Genomic DNA, 17,154 nt, shown 5'->3' with positions numbered 1-17,154 from the left:
GCTGAACTGTTCATATTAACAGACATTTTGACCAGGGGTGCCCAAACTTTTGCATGAAGCTGTAGATGCTGAGATGAATGAAACAATCACAGAGATTGTTTGCTATATGTCAGGACAATATGAGTGAAAAAGTTAATGTATTCCTTACCATTTTGGTTTTTAGTATGCTGTATTGGTGTGTGTATCAAAAGAAAGGAATATGTCATTAACCCTTCTACTGCATGTAATTAGGTAGTTTTGTCTCTACTTCTGTGCCAGCAGCTCTATGAACCTACATGCACAGCGCTGCTAAATTCCCAACATGCATTGTAGTGATCCAATTACTTCCCTGCTTGATGTGCAAATAAATACATATTCCTGAATTCAAAAGTGGGCTCAAGCGCCTTTGGATCCATCCATCTAAGTCATTTCTGTTTGGACAGACCAAATAAGAGCGTGGAGCTGAGAGAATCACTGTCATCAATTGTGCAAATTAAAATACAGGTTTATACTTTTGAAATAGTCAGATATCTTTGGTGCATTATGTGACTGTGGTGGAACTAATAAGACTGTGGCATAGATGTTGAGGTCGGCATTTTGTCATAATATTCAGTCCCTTTCACATGTGCAAACATTTGCTGTGTCAGCTCCTAGTTGCTGATGTCATGTGTAGTGACACAGATCACTGTGTCAAAAATACTGACAGTAAAAAAATAATAATGGTGACAAATCAGGAATGAATGAAATAATATAAGACACAGTTTTTCTATATTTATGTAAAATTTGTATGTACATGTTATAGGCAGGAATGCACTGCTCACATTCAGATTTGCAACAAAATAGTGCTAAAACGGACCAGCAAAACAAACCAGAACACAATTGGCAATATTTGCACTTTGATAACTTTTGAACATTTAAAGATGGATGACTACATGGTGTTTTCCATTACCGATGAACACTGATTACTGCAGTAAGACAGAATGCAGAGAAAACACCAGAGTGGTATCTGCCACGCAGGTCTACACAAAATTTGGTGATGCAGATCGGTGGTTATGATTCTCTTAAGATTTTTTCAAGTAACAAAAAAAACAAAACAAAACAAAAAAACATAATTAAAAAAAACAAAAAAACAAAAACAAAACAATGAAATGTAAAGGAAATCATCAAAATTGAAGGTAGTGCAGTCTTTAGTTTGACAAAACAATCAGCTAACGGCAGCACTCGCACACGTCCGTCAATAAGTTATTCAACAGGAACTTTATCTGAGCTGCTCTGTACAGCGCCGCTTTTAAAGCTCAAATGTCACCACGACTGCCAAATGTCTAGACTAATCACTTGTTTTATGATTCATTACATGATCAAAATTAGAGAGATTCGAAGGAACAGTTGAACATTTTTCCTGTTAAGAACAAATATTACTTGGATTCTTCTATGCTAGACTTGTAGCAAGTGGCAGCAGATGTCTTAGCCTATGTTAGCAAGACTGAAATCAGGAAGAAACAGAAAATCAAATCAAATCTATCAGCACATCTACATCTCACTTAATACCAAGTTATATTTCAGTTATTTAATATGTACAAAAAACAAAATGTAAAAACAACAATTTGTGTTTTCATGCTAGCTTGCTTCCTGCTTCCAGTCGTAAGGCTAACACATGCTAATATCTGCCAGCTCTAGCTTCATACTTTCTGTGCGGGAATGAGGGTGGTATACTAGAAGTCTTCTCTCATCTAACTCTTGGCAAGAAAAATGTCCAACTATTCTGTTCAGCAATATCCACTGAGATGCAGGATGAAAGAGTGTAAGAGAGTATCTATACCGTAGAAATGATTTCAGTGAGAAAGGGCTGTTACTACAATGTGAAACCCCACCCTTTAATTATCTGCGGTGTCATCACTCACCACATTTGACTAAATCTTGATATTGAACATGTCAAAGTATATCTGTAAAATATACAAAGATATATAGATATAGTATAAACAGGACAATAGAAAGCAAAGTTTGGGATTTTAATGCTTAATGCAAGTTCATAATGTATGGATGAGATGCGACCGAGGACGGAGCCAAGGTCATATTATTTGAAGACGTTCTCGAAGGCGGGACATTTGTAGGTCTTGAGTTTCTTGATGGCCTTTTTGAACTCTTTACTGGACTTGTCCCACTTGTGGATGCCTGTGAGGAGGTACTGCTTATCCACCTTGCGGCCCATGATTAGATACTGGTTCGCCAGGTTGTCCAGCTGTTGGCAGGGGCAATCGGCGCCGTTCTTCAAATACAATACCAACTTCTTCAAGTCCTTCTTCTTCAGGTTCCCCGCTTTCAACATCTTCTTCCTCTTCTGCAGGATTACCTTGCGGTCCATGTTTTCCCGCTTCACCTCTTTGATCTTGGCCTTGAAAGCTGTTTGAGGAGAAAAAAAAAACAAAAAAAAACGTCATGTTTAAAGGTGACTTCCTGTAAAAAATGTTTGGTCTAAATTCAGTGTTGCCTCTTGAGATTGATATTGGAGAAGGTGTTCCTAACCCTAACCCTCTTTCTGGGATAGATCATTTGCCTTAAAGGACTTTCACTGTGCTGCAGCTACCTATTTTAATAAATTAAATTACCTAATGCCCTGCTGTGTGTGCTTGTTTATTACAACTAGCGAGTATATCAATATTATATTCTCTGAAATTCAAACATCAAAGATTTGTGATTATTGTGATTTAATTTTCCCAAACCTTACAGAAAATTGTTTTCATACAAAACCATAAAGAACCATACAGCCACATCAAAGTAATTCTCCATATTTAGCCAATATCATAAAAAAAACTATATCAAAAGAAGCCTAAACTGATCATTTACACTAGTGCTGAATTTTAGTATTTTGTTAATTATCAAATGGTACAAGTAAAATGAAATCAATAACATAAAAGATAAGTGATGCAGCCAGGTGGTACCATACAAGTTACAACTTCAGCATAGTTTCTTAAGGTAAATGAAAAGTATAATATACTGTATAGTCATATACACATTATAGTCTTATGGGCAGATTTGACTACAGAATCGTCTGAAAGTGATTGAACCTTGTGGACACAGCAGTTTCGTCATACTTACTGGCTGACATGAACAATCAGAAATTTATATAATACCAGTATCATGGCCATGAGTTGATATCAGCTCATGGCTCCTGGCCCGTTGGCCTGGACAGTTTATCTAGCTCAACACCTCATGTGGATAAACTTTCCTTTGTTAGATCTTTGTGATTTTTTAAAATAATACAGTGCAGTCTGTTTATGGTTTTGTATGACAACTAAAAACTTTTTTAATATGCGTCCAGTTGTTACAAATCCCGTTCATGCATCAGAAACCCAATAACGTCACGCAGGGCCAACATCTTACATAAGGTCATATCTGTTTCAGAGATTGTCTGATTCTAAATCCAAGAGCCATGTGTGCCATCAAACCAAAACCAAAAACCAAGTTTCACACAAAGCCACTCAAGTTCTCTACCTTCCCCCCCAACACAATCTATCTCCTAGGAAGATAAATTGTAATTAGCACCACGTAACAATGCATTTGTGTGCCCACTTTCTTGGGTTTCACCCCCTCCTCCTCCCCAATCTGGTTTTCAGATTGACCATAATACCCCTGATCTTTCACTAAACTCTATTTAACCTTCTAATCACTCTGTTTCCGCCAGTTCCCCTTCTGAAACGGAGCACGAGTCAGACTTTGGTGGTCCAAATCTCCATATGCCTCTACCCATTACGTCCTCGCCTCTTCCACTGACATATAGTGATATGTGTGTGGCACGGACGACCTTGTGACACAGCGGCGTCAGAAAAAAGAAAAGAAAAAGTGGAGCATGCCATGTCCAATCTAATTGACATAGCCGGTGTTGGGACAAACCACTGAGTCACGTCGAAGACAAAGTCTTGTGACCTACAGTGCGGGGAACAGCCTGATTGAGCATGAATCCTTTTCACACTCCAGCAAAGATCTGGACTGATAAAACTACAACCTCCGTCTAATTTTCTCCACAGTTTTAGACACAAAGTCCCTCTCGACTCACTTTTCTCAATTGTGCTTGACGTAAAAACCCAAATTGGCACTTTAAGAAACTTCCAAACGTTTCATCTCTTCCTTTTGCGCTCGCATCTCCCATTGCTAATTAAAGTGTTAAAAAAGAGCCGCCCTGTTTTTCCCAGTATTAAGAGTGCACATGGTAGGGATTAAGACTTTTATCCTCTGTCTCTAGTCCCTCGAATGGTCTCTGTGAGGAGGCTTAGTGTTCAGTGAAATCAAAATGGGCAGCATTCATAATTAGTGAGTCATAAAAGAGAAGGTCTGGCCCACCCCTGAAAGGACTTCATCTTGATAATTCCTCCATCCTTGATAATCCTTTGACGCCATGAACTTTCTTTGCACCTCGTGTTTTTTGAGGCTTTAATCTCCTCAGCAACGTCGTACAGTAAGAAGTTAACATCAAATAATTCAACGGTGTCATTGATAACACTTTCTTTTTTTTCTCTCTCTCTTTGCTCACGGCTGGCAAAACTGTCCCTGCACATGTTTTTCCTCCTCCTTCTCCTCCCCTGTAAGATTTCAAAAGTATCCACGCATAATTATAACGTTCAAAGGAGCAGTGAGGTGTTTAAACAGCGGGATGTAAATCTGTGCTGTAGGTGGTCCACGGTGCTGCTGCTATAGCTTCTCCAATCAGACTTGGATACATACACGACCCTCTCACCGTCGACTGTGAAACTGCATCTGCTGTGCCACTAGGTCAAAGCTACTGAGCTCAGATGATAAAACAATTGGGACTGAACCTGCCAGGAGACTCACACTGAAGCTGCATGATATGACAATGTAGAGAAAATAAGCTGGAAGCTGGATGAGTTGAATAAATTGTTGAAACAATGCTGAATTAAGTGAAGAAAGTGCTGAAGCAATCTTGACAAGATGAAACAATATCTGAAGAGTGAAAGTAAAACAAGGCTGTATGAGATGGTTGGAAATTTACTTGAATTTTTGAAGATTAGTGTGAAGAAATCGAATGGCTGATTCAGATTTATTTAAAACTGACAGCTGAAAACATTTTTGAACCATTACTAATACAGATGAAACAATAACTGAAGTAGAATAACTCTCAATCAGTATTCACTGACAAAGCTCTACGAGATCTAGTGTTGAGAAAGCTATTCTGAAACCAGAGCATTGCAAGCTACCACATACTATTCCGCACTGAAATAAGATGAACTACACAAAAGCTTAAGTTGTTCATTAAAAATCTGATGAAAATTGATTAAAGGTTAAGGTGTTTTTTTATTTTGTAATTAGGGTATCAATGAAAAAGAGAGCTTGTTCTCAACTGGCTTCACTGAATAAATAACTCTCTTTCTCTCTCTATCTATCATGCAAAAAGTGAAATGCCAATGTCGCTCAACTGAGTTTAGCTGAGTCACTAAATATTCACAGATCATATATAAATATGTTATACTGCATTTCACTGCATTTATCCATAATAACCACTGAGCAGTGACCAGCCTTGGCTTTTACACTACACTTTAGTGAAGTGTGGTGGTGGTGGCTGGTTACACTGCCTTCACAGTGGTTGGATCTGCTCAAAGGTTTAACTGTAGAGTAGCAAGTTTAACTTGTTAACTAAAGACAAATGGCCAAAAAAAAGGGGGATAGTAACTTGTTGGAAGCTAAACTACTATTAAAGACTGTGAAACTACTGGCTTAATTACAAAAACTGCCAAAACTAGCATTATGAAAAATAATTCAAATTGAAGCACAGTGGCCGAGGGCAAAACTTCAGTAGCACTTCCTGGCACTTGAGTGTTTCTGTTTAACTCCACACCCCACCAGTCCTTTTGTACTTTGCTATATTTATCTGACTGCTGCTACTTAACAAAGTTTGATTCTACATACAAAACACATGATCCGCTAACAAGATTAGAGCCAATTCTTCCCAACCTTTTTGGCTCGTGTGAACCCTCCAAATGACAATATCAGCTACTAGTGTGTACTTGTGACCCTCCCTCAGCTTTGGCTGCATTGTGGTCACGAGTTTTGAGGAATTCAACCCAAAAAAAAGTGATTTGTTTGAGTTGTACGGGAACTGAGGAGAGAGCTGTTTACTGTATTTAGCAAGGAATTAGAGGGAAGTTAGAAAAACAAATTAGTATTTATAATTCCTTTGCCTTTCTTAACCATCTTTTTCAACAACTCAATGAAAACACTGTTTGCGTGTACAGTACATGGTTCATCTCAAGATAGAACTGGAAGGGCTCGGGTTGTATTTCTGCTAATTAGCTAGTAGTTTCTGCTAATTAGCTAGTAAGCTAAATTTGGCACAAAGCATCTTCTCTCATTCTGAGACTAATGTTATTTTCTACATTGTCCCTGATACAAATAAACTTATTAAACTCTGAATATCACTTTATTTGAAATAGCAAGTAGATGCTGCCATGATTTAAAGCTTACAACCACTTTCCCACATTGAGTGCGTCATATTTACACAACAGACACTCATGTAGAATCATAAGATTTGACAACACAACTCTAATTCTAACTTCAGTTAGAGCCCATTATTTCATTTGAGGCTCTTATTTTGCAGACACAGACATAAGTAGATGATTGAGATGCCTGATTGAGCTTTTAAAATAGTGAAAACGACATGTAGCTATGTCTGGACATCAAGGTAACATAACGTGGCAAATCGTCTTTCAGCAGCCTCCTGGTTCTCCTCTCTGCTCTGATCCCTGACAGCTGACCTGAGTTCCCGTTGAGAGGCTTCCAGCTCCCAGGGTGTCATAAACCCAGCAGAAGGGCGTGCACCCGCACTTGGTTTACAATAACGGAAACACAACTGATCCAATAATCTGCAGTGATCAGTTCTCCGGCGCAGGGGCCTTGCCCTGTTGTTTACTGCATCAGCAAAGGGAGGGAGTCATTTGGCAGCGACAACAAAGCGAGCCGGCCGAGGCAGAGGGGAGATTTAATTGAGGGGTGCTGCAGTTTTTTGGGACAATGAGGTACCGTAAAACCTTAAGCACAGAGATAAATTGTGGTGGGAACAAAGTGTTGAGTGGGATGAGCTGTAAATCTGTTACCAGCTGAGTGCTGCAAGCATGTGTGTGTGTGTGTGTGTGTGTGTGTTAGCTCATGTATGTGTTAGAGGGAGAATGATCAGGATTTCAAAGAGATCAGGCAGCAGCAGAGCTACAACTGCTGCACTAAGAAGCTGTTAGTTGTTGCTGCAACTCTGATGAATGAGCTTAAAAACACATGTAACTGTGACTGAGTCACAAGCTGCTGCTGCTGCTGCTGCCGCGGCCCCCTCGGCTTTTATCAGGATCAAACCACATGGGAATGACAAACGCACTGATTGGAATCAAGAGATCGAAACACTTCTCTTTTTTTGAACCCCCCCCTCTCTAAAAAAACACACACACACACACAAATCTCTACCTTAACTGAGAACAGACCTTTCACAACTTCCAGTAAGTGTGGTTTTCAGTGGACAAAAATGCTAATTCACTGCCAGGGTGGGGGATATTTTACACATGATTGGTCCGCACAGATTAATAAAGACTTTGGTGCGAGCCACTGATTCATTCCTCAAGCCTTCTTCGTGGTTTTCCATCTCCGTGCTCCGCAGCAGAGAAGCGCGGGGTCTCTATCTATCATATCTATTTTACGAGGCCGTCTCCAAGCAAAACACTCTGGCTCGTCTGCGTTTTCGATTTTAAACACCGGCGCCTAAAACATGCCGCTGCCTACCCTACCTCTACGCCGTCCACTTTCAGTCAAGTCATGACTAGCAGAACGCAATCAGGGCGACGGCCTTATCTTTGGCTGGAGGGGATAAAACTTGTCGTGATTAGAGCTTTTGATTTTTTTTTTTTTTTTTAAACCAAGGCCAAGAAATTAACCAGCGTTTGTCTTCGGCTTCTGTTGAGATATCTTTACAGCTGCAGTTTTATCCCCCACGCCAAAAACAAACTGAGTATTTATCTAGTACAAACTAGTATTTAGTCGAGCTGGTGAAACGACCAGTGATGCTATCTCTCTCGCCAGGCATTAGTTGTTTACCCGCAGCAATCAACCCCGGCTGAAATCACAGCGACCGCTTGTTGCATTCCATTGTGGGTTTCAAACCTGCAACACAAGCAGCGAAGTGTCTCATCCTCAGCCTGATACTAAATCTGTCTGTGTATCCTCACATGTCAGTTGGCCGGGAGACTTATGACAAGCAGGGAAAACAACATCTGTCTTCATCCGAGATGAAACAAGCCAATAATGTGCCACTCTCCTCTTGGCAAACCGGGACGCAGGCCGAACAAAAAAAAAAAAAGCCAGTCCCATCACCGCAGCATAAACAACGAGGCAATTCGTTAAACAAATGTAACTTTAAACTTTTTTTCTCCGAGAACTGGAACAAAGTCTGTTTCCAATGTGCATCCAGTCTATATTTGCTCGCCGCGGCACCTGGAATTCAAGTTTTTTGGGGGAGTGAATAAAACATGAAAAGCCTCACATCTCGCATCTTGTGTACATCACACACATTATTTATCCCGGGAAGTCCTCATATAATTGCAATCCAATTGATGTTTGTGTTTTTAATTGAGCTTCAGTCTTACAACGTCCTTTTTAAGATAAGTTTCTGTAAGTGCAACGCGTGAATTCCCACAAATTTCCACAACTACAGTAAATCAAGCGCTGCCGTCAGCGACAGATCTGTTTTTGTTATTGTCCATGTTATTTCCACTCTGGTTGAACTGAGGCTCTGATGAAATAAATGTGTAGCTCGCGTCGCCTTGTTTTAAAAAAAAAACCTGGGCCATGTATTGTATCTGCAGACAGCGGCGGCCTGTAGCTGAGGGGGGGTTCAGGATCTGTTGTGTTTATGGAATGAATATGAATGAATGAATATCACCATGAAACTTCACAAGTTTATCACTCACATTAAGACAAATGTTTTTTGTATTACAAGTTTTGTCAAATTTTATGTTTAAATATATAAATGAGGCAATGTCTAATGAAATATGCGCTAATTTGCATACATTTCCAGAACCGAAATCTGAACAATGGATAAAGCCCCTTTCAAAATTCTTGTTTTATTTTGATGACATATTAGAGTCAGAAGTTTTTACAGAGGGAATTTTGGATATCTCTTTTTATCACTATGTAAATGAGAAAATACTGTCACAAGCCCTAAAAAAAAAATCAAATGTCGCCCTATTTTTAGGAATAAAATGTTGTATAAATCAGACTGTGAATGATATATCAACAACCCCTCTGTAAAACCCTTCAGACAGGAGTGAAACTGGAAGGTTTGGTGGCTGGAGATTTCTAGCTCAGATTCTGAGGAAAAACTCATTTTCAGAAAAAGGCCTTTAAAGACTTGTACTGTAAAATTCCATAGATTGTTAATGTAAATCATACTTTTACGATTGGTTGTGGATACGGAGGAAATGGCAATGTTTGGAGCCTACATCATTGTTCAGGAGAGAGAGAGAGAGCTTTACAATGATACCTGACACGACATGGGTCAGACAACAGGCACAGTACAGTATGTCACAGTAGCTGCTAACTTTTTGTAAATTTAGGAGAAATCTACTGACTAAAGAGACAAAATGAAGTAAAATAACCACCTTAATGTGGATTTTCTACCATTTCTTTTGATTTTTCTGAAAGAATCCATGTTAAGGAAGAAAACTAGCCCAAAATCTCAAAATTGAACAGTGCATGAAAAAACTGTGTTTTTGCCTGTAGTGTCTGGCCTTAAAGTGACGGCTCGATTGATTATTTCATACGTGCGGAGGTAAAACCACTGAACAAAATCAGGAAGGAAAGAGGGTGATGGGTCCATTTAGCAAGAGCAGCATTTCTCGTTTCCTTATTTCTGTGTGTGTACATGTGAGTGCGTCATTCGGGGTGGAGGTCAACTAAAGCAGAGCGTTTTTCATCCAGACTTCAGATAGATGTTGGGAGATGTGTGTTTTTCGAGGAAAACAAACACCGTGGTTTGTCATTAACCCTCTTTTAGTCGCGGAAGAGGTTTAATGTGGACGTCCTACCCCCCCACCACCCCTCCAAACTGTGTGCAGAAGGTATTCTGTAACAACAATCCACCCAGACAGCAGAACAAACATCCCACTTTACTTTACAGCGTGGATCTGCCACATAAAGCCTTTTAATGACCCCACTTCATTAGTCACAGAACATCATCCTTCAGCAGACCAGACAGGGGCCTGGCGCAACTGACCCCCAGATAAAAACCTCACATGCAACTTTTTTTTTTTTTTACATCAAAAACAGACAGCATCTTTGATTCCACCACTGACAAATGGCCAACTACAGAGAAACATGTCGAGATACAGGGTGAACTTCAACATACTTTCCATGCTTTACATACTTGGTTAAAGAATCATGGGCTGTTTTAAAGCTTAAAGATGGCAGATATGCTTGATGCTATCTCATGCTGCTCTTCTGATTTTGTGCAGAGCTGTGATGCATGTCAAGGCCCATCAGAGTGGGCTGCGTACAGTCAGCTTTTATGTTCTCGTGCGTGTGTGTGTGCGTGCCTATGTGTGTGTGTGTGTTGGCACAGTGGGTGTTTGGAAGACACTTACCAAACTCGCTGGCACACATGTGCTCCAGCATGGCGTCTGTTTTCATTTCATTGTCACATGGAGGGCAGATGGGAGAGTAACCTGTGGAAAGAAAAGAAGAAGGAGAAGAAAAGAGGAAGGGACATGGTTTGAAAATCAGTGGAGATACAAGCCGCAATAAATCATTGATACGGTTTTTACGTTGGATTTATTCACATTTGGGAGGCGGTAGAAAAAGAAACAAAGATTCAGGAGGGAAATAAAACAGTCATCTCTCATTTGAAGATGAGTTAAACCAAAAAAGATAGAGAGAGAAAGGGAAGATCCCTGCCCATTTGAAATGATTTATTTTGAAAATCTCTGCACACCAACTGAACCTCACATGCAGAGATCCTATTCTAGTGTCTGGTGACCTGACCTCAGCGAGGAATGTCTTCAGCTTTTATAGCCAGCTCAGGCTAAGAGCTGCAGTAAACACTCGTGCTCACTTTTTTACGAAATGGATCTTTCCGTCATGCTCAGCAGCAACGTATACATGCACACACACACACACACACACACACACAAAAAAACTTAAGTATTAGAAATGCGGGACGGATAAATGGAAATGATATTCAATCCGGGCTTTAAAAGAATGCTCTGACATTCTCCCAAAAAAAGAAAAGAAAAGGTAATAATATCCAGCTCGAAGACAAAAAGCGGGCTGAAGACAAAGAGCCAGAATGTGTTGTTGCCAAGAAGTAATTCAGTCTAGAGGCATATCTGCAAATATTTCACCAACACATTTTTTCAATTCTTTCTAATACCGCAAATGATTGCTTCATGCAAAACAGCTGAGCTTACTTTCCAAACAAACTTGGACGCCGCGATGCGATGCGATGCGATCGAGGCGTCCCGCGGCATTTCACTCAAAAAAAAAAAAAAAAAACCCCGGCTGGATTTCGACGTCGCAAGCGCTTGGACGGCGGAGTGGAGTGGAGTGGAGGGAGAGGGAGAGGGGGGGAAAAAACAAATAGTTTTCCCTCCATCGCCAGTTGTCCATTACATGTGTTTAACGAAAGCTTGTGAAAGTAACACCCAGGTGTAAAGAGCTTGTGAAAACAGACACTGTTTACAGAGTCACGGAGTCACCCCCTTTTTTTCCCCTATTTGAGACCTGGTTCCTCCATTAAATCAATTATCACTATTCAGCAGTGTCACTTCACCTCTATTAGTGATGATTACAGAGAGCAGCGTGGGAGATGGAGAAGCCTCAAGATCAGATATTAGCACTTTTCAAGCGAGGTGAAAAACATGGGCTACGCTAGCTGCTAGCGGTTCTGGCTCCAACAGGCCTGACTCAGTCTAAATCCTGGCTTTATTTATCACTGACGCTGACAAGAAATGATAACAGGTGACGTCCAGGGGGGTGGGGGTGGTGGGGGGGGGAATGGAGCTCTGTGTGGTCCCTCTGCCCTAGAGAAGGGAGCTCTTTTTTGGGGAAAAAAAAAAAAAAAAATGGGCCTCCATCCATACCACCATGTCAGTCACTCACGCCCACCCCCCACCTCTACAGATACAGTGAGCGCTGTGTAATCGCTGGAGGATCCACAGTCCCTCCATTTACAGCACAAGCACCAATGTCTTCCCCGTGGTGTCTCTGCAGCTTAAGAATGAAATAGAAGTAAGTTAATGAGGTGATGATGGAAAATCTCCCCCCTCCTTTTTTTTTTTTTACAGTGAAAATGAATGAGGTGGTTGTATGTCCCTACCCCCCACTCCCCAACCCCCAACCTCCCAGCTCACCTAAGCAAGCTGAGAAGGACACGAGCTCAGCAAAACCAAAACTATTCTACCGCGGCCTCTGAGCTTTATCTTCTCCAGCCTTGTTGTTGTTTTAGTGCATTTTTGGGGGTTTCTCTGGTATTTGTCAGCTTGGCGCATCACGTTAGCGCTGGATCACGACTTTTCTGGACTATGTTGCTACATCTTCCACTGATGCTGCATGAGGTGTCTGTCTGCTCCGCACCAACCCACAACCCACAACCCACACACACAGACACACACACACACATACAGTCCCAGCAGGTTTGGGGAATCTGCAAAACCAAAGGAGCCATTAGTGATAGATGCATTATGGACTATTTGGACAGAGTGTTTTTCAAATCACATCTTCATCTTCCCATTCTTCATCGTGTGTCAGACGTGTCGGTGATGGCCGGTCAGAAAAGATGGGGGGTAGGGGGTGGGGGGGGATTATTAGATGCATGTATTTGCTTCTCACTGCTGGACTTCCTCCCAGCATTGTCTCTCCAGCTTCAACAAACACCTTGAAATAAATGACTACCATCTGTTAGAGCTTTTCTTTTTCTTCTTTTTTTCGATATTACAACATCACTGCAAGTCAATAGCAGACAACTTCAACGTTCATGTTAAAGCCAGGCTGTACACAGGAGAGCACGGATCGGAATGAAAATGTAACTGCATGGGATTCTGCTGAAGGACCATGAAGAGGGGAGGGGGGGTTAGTTAGACATTGTTAAAATGGGATCAAATCCAGGTTTTCACGGCTGATTTTCTCCCCCCCCCCCCAAAAGGTCGTATTTGGTTTGTTTGTGTTGGGATTTGCATCTGCAAACACACCTTCCCCCCTGAAATAACATTCTCAAACCCCATTTAACTGCACCGGTGTCAGCTTTTACACAGCGGCAAAAGTGGAGGCTGTTTCTCACTGGGGATAACTTCTGCTGAATGTTTAAAGTCGACTGCTCGCAATATTAAAAACTAAATTCTGATTCACTTCATTCGTGGCAGTGACAGAAAAAAAGGTAATCGCCCAATCTGACGCCCAAGTTATCATGTGAGTTAAAAAGTTTGGAGCTGACTTAGAATTTGATCAACCTGGTGGGAGTTTATGTTCTGAAACAGATGAAATGTTTGGACAGAAAACTGAATGGGATCACCTTGAAGCCATGTTTACTGGCAGAATTAAGGAATTGCATTGAAACAGCTACATGTCAGACAATAAAATGTACATCTAACTAGGTAAAGTATGAAAAGTAAGTAGCAAGTCTTCCCTTTAGTCATGTTGGCCTATTTCATTAAAAAAAAGTGGTTATGGTGCAGATTGTGGGAACTCTATTTTTCACTGTTTTCAGACCTGAGTGTTGAGTTATTTGGTGAATGGTATGATGGGATATTAAGATATTAGTCAGTAATGGAATTGGACACAGTGCTGGCATAAAAGTAAGTTTTCTGACTAGAGGGGAGCAAGTTGAAACCATCTGAGGACTTAGTCAGAGAGGATCACCCCTCCACACCGAGCTGTTGTTGTTGAGTAGGACACAAACCCGCAGATGTCCCTGAGGCGCTGCGTGCTGACCACCAAAAACACCGTGGTTTTGTTGCGCACCCCACACAGAGCTGAACCGAAAAGAATGTTGAACCAGCTCCAAGACTCCTGAGCGACAAACACATGGTTGCTAACAAACTAACTAACCCAGAGGGGAGAATTACCTGTCGGTTGGGTGGCCTCGGTGGAATTGGGCTGCGTCATGGCGATGCACACGTCGTCCTGGGGAAACTTGTCACAGGTGAGCATCTCCGGCCAGGGGAAGCCGAACGCCTCCATGATCGGGGTGCAGCCGTCGCGCACGGCCTCGCACAGCCAGCGGCACGGGAAGATGGGCCGCTCCAGACACACGGGCGCGAAGAGCGAGCAGAGGAAGACCTGCGTGCCCGGGTGGCAGTTCTTGTGCACCAGCGGCACCCAGCTGCTCGCCTGCTGCTTCACCTCGGCCATGATCTCGTGCTCCAGCAGGTTGGGCAGCAGCATCTGGTTGTAGCCCACGTTGTGGCACAGCCGCAGGTCCTCCGGGATGTCCACGCACTGCGGGGGCTTGCCGTAGCTGCGCCCGCCGTTGTACGCGTCCGACTTCCAGCTCAGGTACTCGTACTCTGACGCTCCGCACGCTGACACCAGCAGCGCCACTGTCACCGCGAGCCGGATCATCCTCCAGAACGATTCAGAATAAGTCGACCTCATTATTTCTAAATTTGCAACAAGAAGAGTGCAACCGGGGCTGGCGAAAACCAAGCAGACTCACTTCATGTAGAAATTCAAGGGGAAAAGAAACTTATACTGCTGGGGGGAAAAACAACAAAAAAAGACGCTGCGCTCTGCTGATCGACGTGCGTAAAAGCGTGCAGAGTGGTCTGGGTTCTTTGGGTAACGTCCACCGGCTCTCTCTGTCTCTCTCCCCGTCGCGCTCCTCTGGTGCGTCTGTCTCCTGTGAGGGTTCGGGGAGGTACAGCGCTCTGCTCGCTCTGCGCCTGGAAACCAAGAGGTTGTAAAGTGCGCTTCGGCCAATCGGAGTGCGTCTGAGCCTTTTGGCACTCTGCTGTCAGTCAAAGCGCTTAATTACCCAGTGTGTAAAAACTCTCCGGGAGCCTCCCTACACTCCTGCCTTTTACTCCCCTGCTTGTATTCCCCTAACTGAACTAAACACAGACGGAAAGACATGGATTCTGGTTAATATATGACTTCTCATGCAAATTGTGTCTAATAAAAGTGTAAACTTTATTTAATGCTGTATAACAGGCTATTAGAAGAATTCCTCCTCTTGGTGCAGGGAACAGCTTCTTTCTCTAATGTGAGGAAATCCTAAATTCATTTACTAGAAATATCCCTATAAGGAATAAAAGCTCCAGCCTGCGCCTCAGATGTATTAACCGCTCTATTAAAAACACTGGAGTCACAGGATAAACACACATTCCTCTTGAAAATAAATACCAAGGGTTTAAAAAGGCAGCAGGTTGTTTAAGAAAAGCCCGGCCGCAGCTGTTATAAAGCTATTTCCAGAAACCTCAAAAACTCTCTGAGAAATAAACTGTCTCTTTACACCATGAAATGATTTTTAATCCCTCAGAGTCGTCATGGACAAAGCCGTTCTCTTTGCTGCATTTAACATACACATTAAAACAGTTTGAAAACATAATTTGCATCAAAACAGGAAATAAAACTTTATTAAAGTTTTGTTCTCAGATTTGTACGGGTGCACAAATGGTGCAAGATGTGTCTATTTTTTTTTTTTTTTACTAGGGCAGAAACAAGGGGAAAAACAAGGGAATGAAACAGTTCTGTTAATTCCCTCAGAACAACAGGAAGCTTTGCACAACTACACTCTTGGGTTTCTGAACGGCGACATGATATTTATTTTATGGAAAATCTGATGCCGAGCTCTGCGGCTCAAAACAATGTCAATACAAGAGACACACAAACACACGGGGCGAAGCGGTTACTTCCATTGTAGTGGCTCCAGTAATGTGTCACACAGGGAACACAAGTGAGGAGTCCTCAAGGAGCCCCCTAAACAAAAATGAGGAAATTGTATTTTCACTTATATTGAATTAACTACCACCGTCCCTGCCAGGGAATGTGGAGACTTTTGTTTGTTCAGCTCTGAAGTGCTGAGCCGAGTCATATCCGACAGTAAACAGCCGTCTCCAGAGGAGCTCTTGGGTGTTTTATCTTATCAAAATGGGGGGGCTGGTGATTTAATGCAGCTCAGTTTGTGTTTGCCGCCACATGCAAACACTTGGGGAAGTGTTTCTTTATCCAACCCAATTACAAACTATAGGCTAAAGTCAATTTGCTGAGCTGCAAGTGTCCATCTCCTCCTCCCATGCTTTGCCTCTCTCTCTGCCTGATAAGGCCCGAGGTGTGAAATCCCTCTATTTATATGTAGGGCCATTTGCATTCCATTGTGTTGTTAACAGTTTCTTGCAGAGAAAGGAGGAAAACAAAACAAAACAAAGCACTTAATTTGATTTTAAGTGAGGACGCAGCAAACGCAGACCTTTCACAGTAATGGCTTTGTTAAGCTTTATCAAATCAATGCGTTTTACAGCTGCCTCCACCGCAGAGGAGAGGACGGCGCTCACCTCTTCTTCTTCTTCTTCTTCTCCTCTCACTTTCTTGAACCGAGGCCAGGAGAAAACATTCTCCAAGAGCACGCAGAATGTTAAATGCATTATGCAGTATGGATGGATGGTGACAGATGGCACCGTTATAAAACATTTACTGTAATTTCTGCTGGATGCGAAAGATGAAATGAAAAAATAAAAATGTCAAAAAGGAGCTGTAAATCATTTTTTTGAGCAATCATCAAGTCAGAATCAAGGTGATGTGAGAGGTGCATAAACAATACAAGCTCAAATAGCTCATCAGTTAAATTATGAATCAACTCGAGCAATCTGCATGCCACAGAGGTGATGCATGTTGAAAAGAAGAGCAAATGATTCTCCCAAGAGCTCTGCAGACAACACCTCTTTTAACATTTCAAATTAACGGTGATGGTTTAATATGCTGTGTTTGTGGCGATGCTACAGACTGCTTTATGGGCTGATGGCATCCAGCAACAGTTTGTGCAGATGGTTGCTAAAGCAAACTTAAAAATTCAGGAGACAGGAGAGAGTTTTTTTTTTTCCCCCTCAGACTAGACCTGGCTTTGCTCAAATGCATGAGGTAGCCTCCTTGTCAGGAGTGATAGGCCATGCTAAAAACCACCAGCAGGACAGCAACAAGCCA

At 42.0% G+C, this 17,154-nt stretch overlaps 1 protein-coding gene across 1 annotated transcript; it reads right to left on the bottom strand.

Annotated features, from left to right (window-relative positions):
• Nucleotides 1-732: 732 nt before the first annotated feature.
• Nucleotides 733-14,888, bottom strand: sfrp1a (secreted frizzled-related protein 1a). Its single transcript, XM_085787649.1, has 3 exons — nucleotides 14,082-14,888; nucleotides 10,608-10,688; nucleotides 733-2,379 (listed from the first exon to the last, which is right to left on the bottom strand). The coding sequence occupies exons 1-3, from the start codon at nucleotides 14,608-14,610 to the stop codon at nucleotides 2,054-2,056; spliced, it is 936 nt and encodes a 311-aa protein (XP_085643775.1). The 5' UTR covers nucleotides 14,611-14,888; the 3' UTR covers nucleotides 733-2,053.
• Nucleotides 14,889-17,154: the final 2,266 nt, after the last annotated feature.

This window comes from Trachurus japonicus, chromosome 9, assembly GCF_045865225.1.
Source record: "Trachurus japonicus isolate A0001 chromosome 9, Traja_1.0".
Classification (NCBI taxonomy): Eukaryota; Metazoa; Chordata; class Actinopteri; order Carangiformes; family Carangidae; genus Trachurus; species Trachurus japonicus.
The sequence above is the reverse complement of the archived record's forward strand: the minus strand, read 5'-3'. Positions and strand labels throughout refer to the sequence as shown.